The following is a 20887-nucleotide window of genomic DNA, read 5'->3' as shown; positions in this document are numbered from 1 at the left end:
ATTCATTCGGATGGTGATTTTTTGGTGCCAAAACCGCCAAACTTCAATCACGATGTTTGAGGTGTCGTGAGGATGAATAAAAAAAATGGTATTACGTAGAACGGGTTATGATAATACAACATAGAAGAGGGCGTCCACTGTGGCCTGAGCATCCTTTTCCTGCTACAGCACAGGCACAGGATGCATCAAAAGTCGTTGGCAAAGTTGTGGCCCAACCGTTTCGCGCAGAGGGTTCCGAGGGGTGGCAAACGAATCGTACTCTTCGGCGCACAAAGTTGTTAGTCGAGTAGAAGACTGGTGGCGTGAGGGATTCGTACGGGCGATCTTTGGTCCTCGAAACCTTAATGGGAGCTATCTTCGTCGGGAAAAAAAATGAAAAATGGGTTTTTAAGGAAATGAAATGGCGCAGTATCTGTCTCATATATCGTTGGACACCTGAACCACGCCGTGATGGAAGGGATAAAGGAGGGAATGAAAGGAAGAAATAGGTGCCGTAGTGGAGGGCTCCGGAATAATTTCGACCACCTGGGGATTTTTAACGTGCACTGGCATCGCACAGCACACGGGCGCCTTTTGCGTTTCGCCTCCATCGAAACGCGGCCGCCGTGGTCGGGTTGGCACCCGGATACACCGGATCAGCAGCCGAGCGCGCTAACCACTGAGCCAACGCGGCGGGTGGTGGGCGAACCAGTGGCCGCAGAGGAATGCGAGTGGTACCAAACGAATCGTTGTTTCGTGACGTGCACGTTGGCATCCGAATTTGTCAAGAGCATAGGCGAAAACAACTTAGCTAATGCTCTTCGTTTGAAATCGCATTCGCGAATCATTCTTTATTTTTTTTATTTGACGAGAAGGCATAATGCCGGTCAGTTTATCACTAGTTAGTTGAAACAATGCGCTCCTTTGATGTTTCATTCGGTTCTGCCCGACTTTGTGTGGACTTTGATGTCACGTACGGATGACCATGCATCAGACTTACCCCGAGATAGTAGTAGGTGAGGGCAGCTTTCTTTATCTTGGATGTTCCTCCACCAAGCCCATCCGTGATGATCTCGAAAGCATGAGTTGGCATGCCTCGCTCGTAATGCTTGAAAAAGAAGAAAAAATAATTGTAAAAAATTGAATGGAAGTAATTATGCGGCGTCAGAATGATGTCAACATTTTTTTTAAGGTTCAACGACCTTAACGAGAAGCCTTGTAGCCTACGCATGTTCTGACGTACTGTACGATAGTACATGTACGTGTGCGACATGTTTAATGGTTAGTAGCAATAAAAAAGGAAAACATCACGCAAGTTGCAAGGATAGCTACAGCCATTGCGCCTCTTTTGGGGTTGCATGCCTTGCAGACAGTTTTTTGTACATCTTTAGCTATTCTTAGCTCTTTCCTCGCTTTTGTATCGTTGGCGTTGGCGTCGGCGTACGCAAGCCCACCGCCGGGCAACCACAGGCGACAATGCACAGTCGCGAGCAAAAGTGGGAGCTTCCCCTCACTTGTGTTCCGATGCTTGCCACTCTGCATGAGGGCGCCACCTGACAAAGCTATCCTGCTGTCAAGACCGGCCCAGAGCGCCTCAAGCACCTCAAGTACGAGCCCAGCCCCTCAAGCAAACAAGCCGGATGCGCTAACCACTAGGCCAGAGTTGTGGCGGCCTAGTGGTTCGAGCATCTACTCTAATATAACAACTCTAATATGTCTCCATATCTTCGCGATTGCAAGCCAGTTAACCCTGGATCATTCGCGTTGAAAAGTCGTAATTGCACTATGATTTTATGGCGGGAGAAATTTAATACAGGAAATCACACTGAGTCGTAGAGAGATAGAGAGAGAGAAGAGCAGAAAAAAGGGAGAAAATGGAGGGACGCAGTCGTGCGGACAAAAATTAGAAAGAGGATACAAAATTAGTGAGAGAGAGAGAGAGAGAGAGAGAGAGAGAGAGAGAGAGAGAGAGAGAGAGAGAGAGAGAGACTCTTTAATGAAGAAACAGAGAATTTAGCCGGCGTTTCAATATCGCTGGCATGCTACTCTGCGTAGGGAGGGGAATTTGGGAGATAAAGACTGAAGGAGAGCAGCGTGGAAGAGGTGGAAAAAAAAACGAAGATAAAATGCAGCCATGAAATGGGTACTAAGGATGCAGTGGCGAGTATTGATGTAACCTATGGAATGATGGAGTGCATAGTCCGACGAATGGGCTGACGAAGTTCACTGCAAGAAGAATGCATGAAGGTAACCTGCAAGTGAATTTAGAGCTTATCGAGATGTCCAATGTCTTTTAAATATGTAAAAAGAAAGTTCATTGCAAGTCTCTGTTGCCTGAAGCAGGCTAAGGGGCCTAAAACTTTGTCCATTGTTAGGGGCACTGGGCAGAGCTTCTGCATGCAATGTTCATAGTACGCACGCTCGTTAGCATACGCAGGGCACTCTAGCAGGATATGTTCCACAGTTTCTATCGAAGCACAGTTGTCACAATGCGGACTGTTCATTTGTCCAAAACGGTATCGCAGGCCATTTGTATATGCAGCATTCAGACGAAGTCGGTGATAAAGTGTTTCGAGTTGTCGAGGAATTCTGGGTGAGAGTCTTGATCTAAGATGTGGGTCGATTGAGTGAAGAAATTGGTACTGATGTGTCGGCAAACTCCAAAGCCAATACGTTTCTTCGTACGCAAAACTTTTAGCCATTTGGGACGCATCAGATTTCGTGAGAAAACTTCGAATGTATCGCTGATGTTTATGGCCCTTACGGGCCGCTTCATCTGCTTTTTCATTAGCCATAATGCCACAGTGAGCAGGTACCCACTGAAATGTTATGCAGTGGCCTGCGGCAATAGCTAAATGATGGATATACCCAATGTCCAGGGAAACTGGCTGGTGATTCGTTTTCTTCAGCAGGTTGGCCAGGATCTGCAGAGATGCTTTTGAATCGGTGAAGATAACCCAACGGCCGGCGGTTCGGCGCAGGATGTAAGAAACAGCTTCCTTAATGCCGTGATCAGCTGTTGTAGAGGAGGTCCTCCGCTGCAGCCGGTAAGAAAGGGCATGGCCTGTTGAGGGCACATAAAGGCCACAAGAAGAAGTTTCTTTAGTAGTTGAACCATCGGTGAAGATATGGGTGTGCTGCGTATATTCTTCGATTAAGTAGGCGAGAGTAGCTTGCAGAAGTGCTGCCTGTGGCATGCGGCTCTTTGCATTCACACCTGGAACAGACTTCTTCACCTTTAGAGGAGAGAGTTTCCATGGAGGAAAGGCCAGAGGTAGTAGTTTCTGAGGCTGATTAATAGTAGGAAGGGGCAGGAGCTGCACTGCCTGGCCAAAGCTAGAGTTGCTGTGAGTTAGGTGGACACGGTGTAGGAAGTGCTTCTTCCCTTGCAGGACATGGCGGAGATGGGTACGCATAGTTTCCTGGGCGGCAATTACCTCTAGTGGGAGACATCCTACCTCCGCTACTGTTCCTGATGCAGAGGAACCCTTTGGGAGGCGAAGACATATTCGCAGGCAGTTGTTCCGTGCGGCATTGAGAGTCTTATTGCTTGATGTAGATAATCTTTGAAGCATTGGTAGACAGTAGCGCAAGGTTCCTTCAATGTAGACTTTTTCAAGCAGAAGCATTGATCGGCAGTTGCTACCCCACCTTGTTCCCGCCATGAACCTGAACACTTGCGATGCTGCAGTAATCCTCGCACGGAGTTTTTTGATCTGAGGTGGCCATGATAGATTATAGTCGATTACAACACCCAGGAATCACTGAGATCGTACATATGGCAGCGATCGTCCGCCTAGGAGCAGCGGATATCGGGTCATCATTTTTCTTGTAAACGCCATTGCAACACTCTTTTCTGGCGAGAGACGAAGACCTCTGGAAGCCAGGTACATCGAAATGTGCAATAGTGCTCTCTGAAGACGTTGCTGGGTAATATAGCGCGAACGTGACGCGGTCCAGATGCAGATATCATCAGCATAAATTGTTATGCGGACCCCTCGCGGAAGGTGTCTTCTTATGTGAATAAGTACAATGTTGAACAGGAGAGGGCTGAGCACCGCTCCCTGTGGTACGCCCCTCTCCACTGCGTGAAAGCGTGTTGGACCGTTTGGAGTGGTAATAAAAATTTGTCGTTCTTTTAAATAATGCCCAATCCACTTGTATAGCCTTCCTCCAAGGCCAAGACTGCCAAAGGCTGCGAGAATTGCATGGTGAAAGACGGAGTCAAAAGCGGCCTTGATGCCTAGGAAAACGGCTGTTGGGATGTACCCAGCATGAAGGTACTCCTCAATTGATGAGACGAGGGCGATGATGTTGTCAGTCGCAGACCTGTTTTGACGGAACCCGTTCATTTCTTGGGGGAACTCATTTCGGCTTTCTAGGAACCAAGTTATGCGCTTGCAGATCATGCGCTCCATGAGCTTACCTACGCAGCTCAGTAGGGCAATGGGCCGGAATGATGCGTAGCTTGTTGGCTGCTTACAGGGTTTCAAAACGGGCACGATTTTCGCCAGCTTCCATTCCGTGGGGACCTCACCAGCCATCCAAGAAGAATTGTAATACTCCAGGAGTCGAAGACGGGAGGTGTGGGGTAGCTTTGCAATGGCGTCATAGGTCACCTCATCATGACCTGGAGACGTGTGCCTGTTTGTCTCCGCGATAGCTGTGGATAGTTCTTCCATTGTGAAAGGCAGGTCTAACGCTGACACTGCCGCCTTTGGGATGCCTGTTTGACCATCTGCGGAGAGTGTCGAATGCCCTGACCCTGCCGACAGCAGTTTGCAGTATTCTTCTGAGACTTCTTTTATATATTTTTGTTCGTGAAGGGAGAGTGCAGCGAAGGGGTGGAGTTGTTGAAGTGGCGTGCGCATACCTCTTACTATCCGCCAAATATTGGTTACTGGTTTACGCACATCCAGCGTAGAACAAAAGTCACGCCACTTTTGCCGACTGAGTTTATCCATGTAGCGTCGAATGTGACGTTGTGCCCGTCGGCATGCACTTAGGTCATCGAGGCTTTTTGTGCGCAGAGCTTTTCTTTCAGCTCGCCTGCGTATAGCGCAAAGCCTTTGGAATGTGTCATCATTTGAAGGTAGGTTATCATTTTTAGCTGTAAGTTGTGTACTCGCCCTCAGGCAATACGCAATTGTCGATGCTAATTCCTCATTGCGAGTTGCCGCAGTAACTCCTCTGCTTACAGCGTCCTTGTATGCGTCCCAGTCTGTAGATTTTATAAGGAATTTCTTTGGGTTCCTCTGCGCATGGAAAGCCGATATGAGGATTGGGCAATGGTCGTTTCCACGTGTCTCCAAATCAGTGCACCAGCCAAAGTTGTGGGCGAATGAACTTGTGACAAATGTCACGTCGATGCTGCTGGTAGTCGTCGGGCCTCGGAGGTAGGTGATGCTGCCGTCATTTAATGGCTGAACTGAATGCTTGGAGAGAAGTTTTGCAAGCTTGGCACCTCGGGCACATGTATGTGAGCTGCCCCAAATTTCATTATGAGCATTGAAGTCTCCGCAAATAATATGCGGAGAAAGCGTCCTTGCTATCAAGTCTTCAAGTCTCAAAGCATCAAATGGCGTGCCTGGCTCAAGATATATTCCAATCAGAGTGTACTGTTGTCCGGCAATAACTGTGACAGCGCATACGTATTCATTGTCGCTGTGAGGCGGGACATCAACCGGTGAGGCCGGGATATCCTTGCGAAAGCCTATCAGCAATCTGCTGACGTTATCTGGTCGTTGTGAATGATGGAAATAGTATCCATTGAGTCGGAAAGTTTCCTCGTCGCGTGATTCACAGATAACTATGAAGGGGAAGCGGTACGCTCGCACGAGCTGTCGGAAATCTGAGAGTTTAGAGCGTAGCCCGCGAGCGTTCCACTGGAAAATGGTGCATGTACGAAAGATGTTGTGGATTGTCAGCTGCGGTGAAGTTCTCGCTGTGGAAGCCATGATTACTGAAGTGTGGTATTACGCCCCTGCGGAGCGTAGGAGACCGACACCAACGGCTCCATTGCAAGGACAGCTTCTACTTCTGGGAGTCTTCCTGACGAGGGGTTTGCACGGATAAGAGCCTTGATGGCTGCAAACAGCATCGGAATCAGTAGGCATGTGACATCTTGTTCAGAGCTTCCGGTTTGCTGCCTGCCGCTGATCTTCTTGTCATGTTGTGGCGCCCTAGGGTCAGAGCAAGCGACGCTGTTTGTCGGGTCTTGTGTAGTGCGTTGCAGTAGCTTTGATGAAGGAAAAGAACCAACGGATTTCCAACGCTTCTTTTTTACCGCATCTGCGTAGGTCTTGTCAGCTGCTCTGCTACGCTGTGTTGACTGATTCTCGGAAAGAGCTGCCGTAGTCGTGAAAACCACGTCGGGGTTAGGTGGTGGTTCATGGCGCTTAGGGGGTTTCCCTTGTGTTTGCTCTGCCGTGCGAGCAACTGTGGCTGATTACTTTTTATAACACCCTCCATAGGAAGCAGGGTGTGGGCCACCGCAGTTAGCGCATTTAGGGTGCGCTCTAGAAGTGCATTCTTTGTGAGAGTGGGGGCCAGCACACACTTTGCAGCGCACGGGGCCGTTTACAGTGTCTTGATATGTGGCCATGCCTCTGACATTTATAGCACTGAGTTGCTGCTCCGACGTATTCAGTTACAGGGTAACTACAGAACCCCAGCGTTACTCGTTTTGGTAGCGGCGCATCTTTTGCGAATTCCAATATAACTGTGTGACGGCGTACCGCATTTATCTTTCCACCATCCTCAGGAGTGTAGGCGATTAGCCTCCTTGCTGAGAGGACACCTTGGTCGCGTAGATATTCCTGCAGATCTTCGTCTGTGTAGGTGACAGGTACATCTTGTATTTTGCCATAGCTTGCCATGTAAGAGTATGGGACTCTGGCCTCTACAGCCACTCCAGCCAGCTTAGTTACCGTGAGCAGACGGTTGGCGGCGGGCAGCGTCGATACTGTAACCATCAGGCTCCCATCCTTGTGAATGCGATGGCTGAGGACTTTTTCTAGAGCCGATGCTACAACCGCCGAAGCCACAATGTTGGGGTTGGCTTTCCATAGGCTTCCTCCTTCCTCAGTGGGCCTGAAAACTACAGGAACACCGGTAGCTCTCTTTTTCTTGTACGATACAACTGTAAATGATGCTTGGTCCATGTCCTCTGGATGGTCGGTCAGAGGCTCGTTGCTGGCTTGGTCGTCGCGCAGTCTCTTGTTTGGCGGGGCCTGGTCTGTAGCCGCAACTACAGGGGCCGCTGGACCCGCCGCTGGCGCTGCTGCCATCAGTGCAGCATGGAGTTCAGCTGGCGGTGATGTTCCGTGTCGGCGTTGATACGGCGCACAGCGCTGAGGAGGTCGCTTGACGTGCTTTTGCCGGCGGCCAGGGACCCCCAGGTCGTCGCACGTTGAGGACACACGCCAAAAAGACTGGAAAACCTCTGAAGTGAGAAAATAAAGCCGAAAATTACGGACCGGTGTCAGACCGCCGGCCCACTAATCGCCGTCTTCTTCCCTAGGCTCCAAGATTAGTGGCTAAACAAGGATACGGCCTAATTGCAGCATGCAGATATTCGCCGAATGTTTCAACTAAGTTGCCTGTGCTTGAATAACGTTTATTTTTTGTGTTTTATTTTACACTGTTAGCTGCTAATGCCATGCTATAATGGATGTGGGGTTTAACTTCCCAAAGAGGCACATTGACTATCACAGACGCCGTTGTCCGTGCCCAAGGTTATCTTTGACCACGTGAGTTTATTTAACGTACCCTGACATCGCCTCTCTCGGAGTGTGATGGTCGGGATTCGATCCCATGTCCTTAGGCACAGCAGGAAAATTCCACGTCAGTGCAATAGCCACTAAATTACTGCGGCGGGTTAGTTAACTGCCAAAGACATGGACATAGGGCGTATTGCTAATCATCATGATTCCTTTTTACATACATGACCCCTATGACCCACTTTACAGCTCACACTGTAATTGGCCTCGTATGACTGGAACGCTCCTCCAACTTTGATATTTATTTATTGCTTAGATATGACAAAGCGCACAATTAGAATCGCACGTAATGCGGTAACATTACCAGTACTTCGGCACAAGATAGTGAATACAAGCCGGTGTTGTGACTCACTGGCTATGGCGTTCAGCCGCCGAGTTCAAAGACACGACAGCCTCATTCCGATGCAGGCGAAACTGAAAAGACGCCCATGTGATGTGCTACGTGAGGGATACGTTGAAATTATTCCAATGCCCTCCCCTCCGAGTCGAAAGAAAAAACCAACTGAATCGTGTCCAAAATGTGAAAAACTATTTTGTCGCCTGGTCGTAACGACAGATCTTCTGTAGTAAATAGGCTAATAGTTTTTTTTTTCACAGATCGGTCGATGCAAAAGACAGCATGATACTACAGAAAATTTATGTTGTTACTACAAGTTCGTGACCAGAAATACTACAAAAATCGTTCTGACGACAGAGAATGTTTTGTTGCATTTTTCGACAAGGCTACCGCGCCTCTCATGGGACCCAATTTGCAGCTTTACGACGTTAAACATCGCATACAGCGCCACGTTTTGCTTAGGAAGTTATGACGGGCGACAGGAAATGAGGCCGCGAACTCACGATGCCGAGGTAGCTGGCCTGCATAAGATCCTTCTCTTCAACGAATATGACTGGCACCATGCCCAGTTTTCCGAATCCAGGTAGCTCCATTTCGAGCTTGTATCCGTCCAGGGTGTTCATGGTGCAGCTCTCACGGTGTCCAGTCTTGTTGATTTTGAAGTAGATGCCTGGTTGGCGGAAAGGAAGTGATGAGAGCTCGAAGCATAAACAACTATTTTCAAAGACATAAAGCACCATAGGGTTAGGTTTACAGTCCTCTCCTCATACCTACGGAGCGCGTACTCCTCGTTTATGCTCTCGTGTTTCCGGCTATAAGCTAGTACAATCAACATTGAACAACCTCGATTCCGTCATCTGGTTAAAGGTTTTGCTTACCTGCTGGCGCCAAACTTAAGCGTGCCAAGCAAAGGAAGAGTGAGAAATTCGGCACATTCAAACTACTGATGCGTTAACTCGGTCCTGAACATTGAAAAATTTCGACTTCAAAAGTAGCGAGAATGCTATGTCCTATGTCACAAAGCGCACAATTTTCGGTTATTACTAGAGCCAGGGCGGAGAGAAAAGATTTCGGCTGCTTATTTCATTGCAATATAGGTGTAAAAGTTGTTCAAGTAAGACAGGATGCAGGACCCTCGTAGCACCGAGTGATTTTTTAACCTTTGATGAACCAACGCAAAAAGACAACGGACAAGTAGAAGGAGGACAACGCAGACGAAAGCGCTGATTGATGGTGGTTGCGGCTAAAGTTACTCATGCTCTCTAGAGGAGCATATAGCAGACAGTCCACTACTGGCATATGATGTTACGTGATTCCTTGATAAATGAAAGCCAAAATCCACATTAGAAGCCAGTATATCCCATTTCCAGCCAGTAGTAGAAGACACTATATCCCATTTCCTGTACAAACATTTTTCCGTGATTGCTAGCAGAAAAAAAGAAAAGATAATGCGAGAGCACGAAACTGCGATGCGAACATTGTTCAAATAGTTACCATGCCACTACTGGCATCGTGATTTTAAGAGCGTTAGCTCTTACTCATCACGTTTCTCGATTTTTTGGGGTCTGCTACCACCTCCCTTTGGCGTGAAATTTGCAAAGTCCGAGGAATTCAAGATGGCAGCCCCCATAGTAAATCGAGATAGCAACTCAATTTGTGATTGATTGATGACGTCATTAGTATATCGAATTGGTCATTGATTGGTGACGTCACTGATACATCCAAAAGGTGGTTGATTGGTGACGTCACTTATTTATCCAAGATTAATCTCATTCATATAAATTCTAGTAAACCAAACAGCTAACTTTCGTTACTCCACCGTCTTCCAGACGGTGTCGGCAACTTTTTTTTCTTTAATGGTTACGTATGGTTACCTTTTGGATCTGCACAACCTTACCGTTCTCATAGTCGTAGATCTCCTGGTAAGTGCCTCCAAACACCATCTTTTTGGCGTTGCGGTCACTGGTCGCCCATGGTTCAAATATAGCGCTCAAGTGGTTGCTGGAAAGGTCGCGAATGAACTGCAAGGAAAATTTCGTCTATGCTTAATAGGAAGAACTGTAACTTGTGCTACCACAATGGGTTTGCACAGCAACATATCGAATCGCTAACGTCACCTCTTCCTAGCTTAAGCAGTGAAGAATAAAAAAAGAGAAGCGCTTAAAAACATAAACGTAATGTGGTTACTAGATTATTTCTTTGTCAAATCATGCGCTTGCAGCTTCCGCGAGGTGATTACGATTAGTAAAGTCGCAATTATTGCGCTCAACAAATTTCTCGGAGAAACCAGTTTTTTTTTTACGTGTGTGTTTCGGGTGCTGCGACTATACCTTTGGTTTTGTGAGCTTCCTGATACGTGGCTAGAGTTTCGCGTCGCTCCTGAAGCGTGGGCGGCATTCACGGCAGGTGTATTTTGTGTGCGATGACTAAAATGACTGAACGACTAAAATGTTGAATGGATGACTAAAATCCTGTAAAGTTTCGAAATTATCTAGAGGGATAAAAGGTGCCAACGTCTACGCGTGTTGCTTAAAGAGTGCTTGATGCGCTACAGGAGTGTAGACTTCGTACTTGACTTGGCTAGAGTTCTGCTGAAAACGTGGATTCTGCTGCCGAATCATTGATGACCCACCATGCGATTCACTGCGAGCAGATTAAATTCCTTGAACAGTGTGTATTTCACTTCTTGACTTAGTATGCTCGGCTACTGATCCGGTGTTCCCGGGTTCGAATCCGACCGCGGCGGCTGCGTTTTTATGGAGGAAAAACGCTAAGCACCCGTGTGCTGTGCGATGTCAGTGCACGTTAAAGATCCCCAGGTGGTCGAAATTATTCCGGAGCCCTGCACTACGGCACCTATTTATTCCTATCTTCTTTCACTCTCTCCTTTATCCCTTCCCTTACGGCGCGGTTCAGGTGTCCAACGATATATGAGACAGATACTGCGCCATTTCCTTTCCCCCCAAAACCAATTATTATTATTATTATTATTAATATTATTATATATGATCAATAGCTTTTTGCGAGGTATAATTCTGAGAAATGCTTTGCTAATTTGCATATCTGTCTAATACCAGACCTGCACTTTTATCATATATGACTGAATGCGCTTTTAAAGCGAATTACTATCCAAGCTGAGTACGAAGCTTTCACTTCCCGGCATTTCCTCCGCGGGCGATCGGCAACATTTCCTCTTTTTGTTGTGGGAAATTTTGAAAGAATGAGAGATTTCTCTCTCTCTGTCTCGAGTGAAAAAGAGCTTGAACTCACGTTAAGGTGCGAGGAGTAATAAAAGTCGGGCGATTCCTGAAGATTCCTGAACATGATCTCGGCGTGGAACTCCAGCGATACGTTGGCGAAATCGGGAGGTTTGCGCAGGCCTTGCGCCAGGCGCGTGCAGGTGTGTCCCACTGGAATCTGCGAAAGAAATTAAAAAGAAACATTTTTGTGTTCTATCATTTCGTCGAAATTACGTGTAAATATGACATACATTGCAGGTAAAGCGTGGTACATTCTAGCAAGGCTCATAGATGGCCTTATCCACACTCGGGTGTCGCTAAGCTTTATTAACGCGATATCGATGGCGTTAAAGGGCTCGCTTGGCGGAAAAACCTGCGCTGCGAATACTTGCGGTTTCACCTCAAGAATGAAGCTGAAATAAAGAAAGAATTGGGCTTGCTTACCAGAAACTTTTCCTCGGGGTCGCCCTCGTATTCCGTCATCATGGTGATGTCAGACACCTCCTTGCCTTGGACGATCCTTAGGGGCGTGGGAGGGTTGTAGGCGCTTCCGGAGGACGAGATTCCAGGGTCTGTTGAACCGAGAGACGAGGACGCGATCAGCTTGACCCACATGACAGGCACTGGGGGGTGCATTGTGAAGGTCGCACTGGGAACTATAAATCACACGCTTCACTTCATGGCTGCATACTTAGGCTGCCCAGTAATTAGGGTTTGCTGCATTTTTTGTGTTCCGAAAACTTTTGTTTGCGCCTGTACGTGTCAAAGATAAGCCACCCCAACGCACCTTTCAGCGTCGGACTTATTTGAATGGTTATTAAGAAAGCGATATTTATCTTGACATACCTGATGACATGTAATTTAGTGAGAACAAGACTAACTCAACAAATGCATATAATAAAGTAGAGAGTTTTAGCTGAGAGTTAGAGTATACCGACCCGCAAAAGATCTACGATGACGCTGTCCATAGGACGGGGCAATTTTTCGCACATTTCGCAGAAACTTTATGACGACAGAGGGTTTCGAGGCGCAGCCTTCGGCTGCTTCAGGATGTCCTGTTTGCCGTCCTATTTTACGCGCGCTCACACAGACACCTTAGAACATCGGAGTTAAACGCCGGCAACTCTATTTTTGTTTTTGCGACTTAGGGCGCGCACTTTCGGCACTGCATGCAATCTGTCCTGCATGCCGACGTGAACACGACAGACGAACACGACAGACGCAGAGGCACGGTCGTGCTGCACGCTAACAGGCCATGTGTAACACACACACACACACACACACACACACACACACACACACACACACACACACACACACACACACACACACACACACACACACACACACACACACACACACACACACACACACACACACACACACACACACACACACACACACACACACACACACACACACACACACACACACACACACACACACACACACACACACACACACACACACACACACACACACACACACACACACACACACACACACACACACACACACACACACACACACACACACACACACACACACACACACACACACACACACACACACACACACACACACACACACACACACACACACACACACACACACACACACACACACACACACACACACACACACACACACACACACACACACACACACACACACACACACACACACACACACACACACACACACACACACACACACACACACACACACACACACACACACACACACACACACACACACACACACACACACACACACACACACACACACACACACACACACACACACACACACACACACACACACACACACACACACACACACACACACACACACACACACACACACACACACACACACACACACACACACACACACACACACACACACACACACACACACACACACACACACACACACACACACACACACACACACACACACACACACACACACACACACACACACACACACACACACACACACACACACACACACACACACACACACACACACACACACACACACACACACACACACACACACACACACACACACACACACACACACACACACACACACACACACACACACACACACACACACACACACACACACACACACACACACACACACACACACACACACACACACACACACACACACACACACACACACACACACACACACACACACACACACACACACACACACACACACACACACACACACACACACACACACACACACACACACACACACACACACACACACACACACACACACACACACACACACACACACACACACACACACACACACACACACACACACATGGCACTTTTTGTCGGATTGAAATTCTTACTGGAAAAGTATACGTCGACGGGCCCGTCGTCTTCACTCTCGTTCAGGCACACCGACCACTTCAGGGCTGGGATTCCTCGCACAGTAAAGTTTGTGCCTTGGAACGCCTGCGCAGAAACGTCGAAGGACCGGCGAAACATCCGTTACAAAAATTTCTTGTAGACAGTTTTCCTGCTGTCCACAGACTTTTGTGAATAAAGTCTGCAGACAGTCTAAACAGTCCATAGGTTTTTTTCCATGCACGTTTAGTAGCCTTTTGTCTATAGACAGTCTGTGCTTTTGAATAGACAAAAATAAATATCTATAGCAAAACAATAGAGTCTATACGAAGTCTGTGGAAAGTATATAGAACGGTTTCATAAAAAAAAAAATAATCGCCTTCTTATAATGTGTCTGACCTGAGGCTCTCTCCATTTTCCTCAAGCCGTTCCATTGAATTTTTCAAGATCTTGCGCAGGTTAATGAACTCGGCGACTTGTGTCACTTGGTAGCTATATAAAATTTTATAGACCATTCATCATTAAGAGGCTACTACGAACTTAACATGTCACCTCTTAGTACTAGCACTGACTGGTTCAAATACGTTTTTTTACCGTGTACTATAAAATTTTTGAACCCCCCCCCCCCCCCCCCTCTTCTGTTCTATTCGAACTCTGCCTTTGAAGTAATGTTTAGTTTCTGCGATTTGTACGTGACATGTATTTACTGTATTTTCCTATGTGCTTTCATGGTATCTGATATCCTATTTTTTATCATTTATCTGTGCATTCTGCTATCTCCTTATGCGATGCTGCATATAATTATGTCGTGTTTAGTAAATATGTCGCATATTTCGTATTTATATTGGTATAAAGGCGCCATAGGAATTCCACATAGATTTGTACAGTATTCTAAATAGTCATGACGCTAACTACACTGGTAGCGGTGCGTAGGAAATGGCCATTCTGTGAATTAAAAGCACGGAAGTGGAAAAATCCATGCAAGAAATGTCGAGGGAGGAGGCGGCCTGAGAGGACACACTGACTGCACATCTCTTGGAGGACGGAGGCAACATTTTCTGGGGAAAACTTTATACCTTGTATATGCTATCAGGCACGTAGCCAGGATTTTTTTCTTGGGAAGGGGCTCAATGTAATTTCTTATATGGGGAGAATAAACCGGGGAGGAAGGGGGGGGGGGTTCTCCCCCTTTTTGAATACGTGCCTGTACGTAACGAATACCTCATCATTTTGTGTACGGTACTAACAACATATCATTATTAGAAGTGACAGAGTATAAATATTTGGGCCTATGGATTACTAACAACCTTTCGTGGTCAAAACACGTAGACGCTGTCGTAGGAAATTCAATGCGGAAACTCTTTTTCTTGAGGCGCTCATTAAAGTCATCTCCACCTAGTGTTCGTCTATTGGCATACATTTCCCTCATCTTAATCAGTTACTAGAATATGCTGTAATCATCTGGGACCCTTTCACGGTAACAAACATTCAGAAATTAGAGCGAATACAGCATAAAGTAGTTGAATTTATTTTTAACTCATATGGCCGTGCATCTGTAAGTGAGCTCGTGAGGCGAAGTAGGTTACCCCCAGTTGTGGAGCGCAATCGTGTTTGTCGATTAAAGTTTTTCTTCCAGCTCGTAAAAGGTCATTATAAAGTTAATACTTCTAATTATTTTGCTTACTCCTCACGTTATAACACGAGACAAAGACATGCACTAACAATAACCCCTTTGAACGCACGAAATAACAGCTTTAAATATTCTTTTTTTTCCGAGGACAACTACTGAATGGCACAAACTTAATAGCGAGACTGTTAATCATAATTCTTTAGTGATGTTTGAAAAGTGCCTGCAAATGTTATGAATTTGAGTGTTTATATTCTTGTATGTTGTTTGTTTTTTCCCACCCTGTTATGATATGTACTAGATCCCAGTATCTATAAATAAAATATAAAAAATAATTTCACAGATATGTGCCACATTTTTTAGTCCGCTCCCTTGCTCTAAATGCTCCAGGGCTGCAGGTGTGTTGCGTATAATGCTTGTCTGCTCAAAGCTGACATCAAGCTGAACTGCTTTTTCACCCGATGGCACACCTGCCGGTCAAAGGGACCACCAAGTCTCACTATTCAATATTTCCATGGTTAAAAATGCGGGCGACTCTTCATGCATGTTTCAGCCAAGCATGTAAAACAACTATTGCCAATAGCGAAAACGCCTCTGATCTTCAAAAATGTTTTCTTTGTCACGTAAAATTATACGATTGCTCCTTCATGTCTGTTACTTCTTTGCACAAGCTTCCCACGCAACAATATTTTCTGCCCGTGCAACACACGCGATTTTGCGCTCTTGTTACACAATTTGTGGACAGAAATTTATGATTATATCCATTTTGAGTCACTTGTCCAGTGTACCGGCGTGGCCATTGCCGAACAGCTACAATACAACGTTCTATAGCCCAGCTTGTACAGTTACATCCAGTCTCCAACAACGAAGGCGCATGCACCCCGCCTGTCGGTGCTGTTTCTCCGCATGCTCTGCTAGCGGCTCGTTGTAGCGGTGCACGCTGGGTGTTAAAACTCTCCAGTGGGTCCGGCGGAATACCGCGACCATTCTTTCCGTTCAATCTTACAGCCGTCCCTTACCACTTTGACGTTTTTCTTCACGAGGGGGCCGACGAAGAGAGATGAGGCGCCGTATATCGTGTAGGTGCCCTTCTCGTCCGCCCACTGAAGGACCATCTTCTGCATAAATTCCGGCGGTTTGTCCAGTGGAAACGTGTTGCAGCTGGAATCTGCGCATTTTGGGCACACGAAGAATGTTCTAAATTTTCCAATTAAATTTTCCAATCCACTTTTTGTTCCTTGTAAGGCTTTCCCAGAGCAAAATACGCATTTGCTGCTTGGATATTTAACGATTGAATTAACAATTGTTCAACTTAACAATTTTCACGCCACTGATTTGGGCTAATGACGTTGATATTGCAAAGGACTCCGTGATCCCTGTTTTGAGTGAACGGTGGTGTACCCTAGCCTCAGAGATCTGGCCAAAAATTACTGGACGCACCGCAGTTTGCTCGCGAAAACGGGCGGTGGAGGCGACACCTGTATTTCACTTTCTAGCCTTTCTGAGCTTATAAAAGTTGTGTTTTCGGTTTAAGTAGCGTTTTGTTGTTTTAAGGGGCAGTCTTCAATACAAGCCAATTTAAATTTGTCCTCAGTGCTTCTTTAACGAGGTGGTTAATTACAAGGAGAGCAAAGTGAGCGAGAGAAACGCTATAGTGTGAGGAAAGATGGAGAGGCTGGCAGGAAGAACATCTAATGGACCAGCTACTCCCCACTGAAGCAATGTAAGTGGAAAAGACAGAAAATAAAAACAGCAAACGTGTGAGAGAATTATGTCATGCATACAAGGAGATGAGCATACGGTTTATCAGGCAACATACACGTGCGCGTGTTGGTATTTGGTTAAACGAGTGAGGTCGTTAACGAACTCAGCTAGGCAGAAGAAGAAGGTAATCGGCCCAATATTGCAAATGGATGGTTTCACTCTGGTTATTTCTTGCCAATGTGTTGCCAGTATTGCCAGTATATTGCCAATATTGGGCCGATTTGAGAACCCTAAAGATGCGTCTCCATCTTCGCGCTTGCCTCTTATAATTCATGGATGAACCATCTAGTTCAAACACAAATTTTAATTGACAGACATCTGTGAAAAATAGGACAAAATTTTTGTCGTCATGCCGTAACGACACATCTTGCTGTAGTATCGCAGTATTCCTTCGTAGTAGTTTTCTATAGTTATGTCGCGCAATACTACAAAAAATTTTGTTACTACAAAAAATTTACGTTAGTACAAGGTCACGGCCAGAAATACTACAAGCAGTATGTTGTGACGACAGCAAATTTACTCGTGTGTTTTGAGACTGTGATAACATAATTACTAATAACAGTTATTAATAGATGAGCGAAGCATGGTGTACGTACCAGTGTAGAAGAATGCTTCGTTCGTGTCGTGGTTGTAGTACGTCTCTATAACGATACCTTCGTTGTAAAGACGCAGGTAGCCTTGAATTTGTTTCGTGTCGTAGTACTCCGTCATCTGGAGCGTGTTTTTCTAGAGAGTTTAAGTGTGTAAAGAAAAAAAAATCAATGTATTTATGCCCAAAATTAAAAGACAGGAAACTGAGAAACTGTGCAATCAGCGGCACTGTGGGAACAATTTCTTTTTAGCTGCTTTAAGTTTTTGTGGGTAAGTTTATACATTACTTTTGCTGCGTTCAAATCAACCATGAAACACATTTGACAGAAATCTGTCCGGTTGACAAAAGAAGCAGCCGAAGGCTAACCGTTTCCTTGCAAAACTTCCATACCGCCCCCCCCCCCCCCCCGCTTGGCTTCACAAACTTGGCTCTTTTGCCAGGGAGGGGCCGGTACTTTTAAATGTAGCGCTATAGTTGTATGTCACAGTGGTAATAAGTGGCTAACCACTACTGTTTCTTAATTTTTTTTTTTTTGCAGTAGTATGACAATGTTTTACTGAGTAACTGCAAGGCAAGGCGCGCAAGGTCATTAGCCAAACCTGTCTTTCAACGCTTGAAAAAAACCGGTGTTGAAACAGGTACTGGGCAGGCTGGCCTACGAGCTATATTTTATATCACTGGGCAATGGGTATGCGCCGGCTAAAGGGTGAGGGGCGTTTCCAAAGAAACGCAAAGAATTATGGGAAAATCTTCTGATAGGTACTTCCGGTTCCGATTTTCTTCTACTGCCTGCCCGTTACATTGCAGTCACCGTACATGCTGGCATCATTTATTCACAATTATTTCGTGCTGCAGAATCACTGGCAGCACTGCATCATCGCCAGACATGCATTGCTGCGTAGACATGCAGTGCAGAAATAGACAATGCCGAAAGGTAAGCGTGAGTTGTGCATGGTGTGATAACACGTCACGAAGGGTAGTAAAATCGACGTCATGTTGATTAGTGAGCAAGGCGAGAAAGTTGGAACCGTAAGTGGAGATAGGAGACGATTTTTCCATGACTCTGCAAACGCACGTCTTCCATTACGCCACACTACCCCGTAAGATGAAATTTTAGAGCAGTGATTTTTGACCCTTTCAGTTGCAAAGCCCTTGTTGGTCATAAATATGGATTTTAGCTGATTGTCACGCCACCTGTGGCATCCAGATTAACTGCATATGTGTGTACAACATATGGATATCGTGGAGGAACTTGCGGACAAACTTGTACTTGCGGCCACCCGGAAGACTGTCGTCGCGTACTAACCATCCTTTTGCAGTTATGCCATACATGCCAAGAGTTGACGTCTAAAGTTTTTAGTTTCTACCTGAAACAGTTTTTACCGACGCATATTCGACAAAACTTGTTCACTAGAAACCATTGTAAAAGAGCTGCAACTGCGTTGCATTGATAGATTGTACCATTCCCACCATGTACCAGCCCGCAAAGACTAACAGTATTTGGAAATAAATAAAAGTTGTGGGCCGCCGAATAGCTCACTGTTTGTCTAACCTCAAACTGCTAAGCTCAAAATCCTGCCCTCTGACTGATCCAAAACCTGGCGATTAGCTCGCTCTCTTCATCTTCAGCCTTTAAATTAGATTCCAGAGCTGTAAAGCGCATGGATGTAGCTGAGCAAAGAGAGGTCGCAGGGCGCCATCACTCAAGCGGTGCCATCATCACACAGGCGGTGCCATCATCTGTTCCAGCCTCCGCAAATTTTCCACTTGTCATGCAGAAGTTTTAAACACTATAGTCCCGTAACTGGTATGATTATAGAGCTACTTGCGAGTAAGGCCTATTTACGTACAAATTCCGACTCCAATTACCCGCCTGGTTTTCCCAGAGTGAGCATGAATGGGAAATGACGCCTCGTGAGTGTACTTTACTTACATCGGTAACGCTGCTTGCTTCGGCTATCAGCTTATAGCCATTGAGGAACAGCCTTCTGATGTCCGGGTAAGGCGTCGCTGGGAAGTCCCCGGGTATCCAGAAGGAAAAAAAAAACAGGTTATCGCACAATCAAAAACTTGAGAACTTAGCAAGAGCGTCACTATGGTCCACAAAGGAGAGCGCTTTAGCTTCACTGACTAGCTTGACTCTATCTGCACTTTATGTAAGTTTTAAGGTAATGATTATGTAATTGCAAATTGCGGTGTTTAACGTCCCGAAGCGATACACGGGCTATGAAGCACTCCGTTGTGGTGGGCTGCGGATTCATTTGGGCCACCGGGAGTTCTTTAACGTCCGCTGACATTGCAGAGCACACGAGCGTGTTTTGCACTTCATCTCCACCGAAATACGGCCGCTGCGACCGGAATCGAACCCGCGACGTTGATATCGACAGCCGAACATTGAAGGGACTATACAATAAATGAACTGAGATTACGTAAAGCAGACGAAAGATAGGCATTTCATCACCCGTCACCCCAACGCTAGAATTTTTAAACTAGCATCAATAGCAACCAAGATATAGACGATTAAAAATTACGCTCCTCCTCTCCCCCTCAACTCATACACGCGGGGCACCAGACAAAAATAAAGAAAACAGCTCTGGGACTGGGTCCCGCCCATCAATACGTCATCCGCTGACGTTCCTTTTGCAACTTCCGGTTGTCCCTCCTAGCACCCCAGCAGCAGCGTCGGCGGCGTGATTGCGGCGCGCGTCGGGTTTCTTTGCTTGTCGTCTGTTGTAGTTAGCAGTAATGAACCCGGACCTCGAGGTGCGACTGCTCGCTCTTACGGCCGCGATGGACATCGAGCCCTTTGCGTTCACGCCGTACCGGCTTAACGCCAGCGACGACAGTAGCGACTTCGCGAGCCACTGCGAGTGGCTCCGGAACTCCCGACAGAAGGAGGCGGCAGAGGAAAATTGAAACCATATGCGCGAAACCATATGCCCTGGCTCGCGCTTGCCCGAGAGGGTCGCGCGGCGGCATGAGCAGACGATTTTCACGGCTACCGGAAGTGTGCCCGTGACGTCGTGGCTGCCGTGGCTCCAGCGAATGACAGCGTGTGGTGGCCTGGTGACGTCATGGGTAGAGTGACGTCTTTTTTCATGATTTTAGTTTCAAAATCGGTCACTACGAGCACACCAATCGGCCCGCGAATTTAAAAAAAAACACGGTATTTACAAATTGATAATAA

General features: G+C 46.5%; 1 protein-coding gene across 1 annotated transcript in view; it reads right to left on the bottom strand.

Annotated features, from left to right (window-relative positions):
* The window catches only part of LOC144108837 (uncharacterized), a 52598-nt gene that overhangs the window by 21698 nt on the left and 10013 nt on the right, over positions 1-20887 (bottom strand). Inside the window, exons 3-11 of the mRNA XM_077642027.1 lie at positions 19634-19710; positions 17705-17834; positions 16364-16512; positions 13720-13825; positions 11781-11908; positions 11368-11514; positions 9995-10118; positions 8601-8767; positions 980-1087 (exon numbers count right to left, since the gene is read on the bottom strand). Coding sequence (XP_077498153.1) covers positions 980-1087; positions 8601-8767; positions 9995-10118; positions 11368-11514; positions 11781-11908; positions 13720-13825; positions 16364-16512; positions 17705-17834; positions 19634-19710 — 1136 coding nt within the window. The remainder of the gene's footprint in view (positions 1-979; positions 1088-8600; positions 8768-9994; positions 10119-11367; positions 11515-11780; positions 11909-13719; positions 13826-16363; positions 16513-17704; positions 17835-19633; positions 19711-20887) is intronic.

Source organism: Amblyomma americanum, chromosome 10, assembly GCF_052857255.1.
Source record: "Amblyomma americanum isolate KBUSLIRL-KWMA chromosome 10, ASM5285725v1, whole genome shotgun sequence".
NCBI classification, from domain to species: domain Eukaryota; kingdom Metazoa; phylum Arthropoda; class Arachnida; order Ixodida; family Ixodidae; genus Amblyomma; species Amblyomma americanum.
This window is presented reverse-complemented; position numbering and strand designations above follow the sequence as displayed.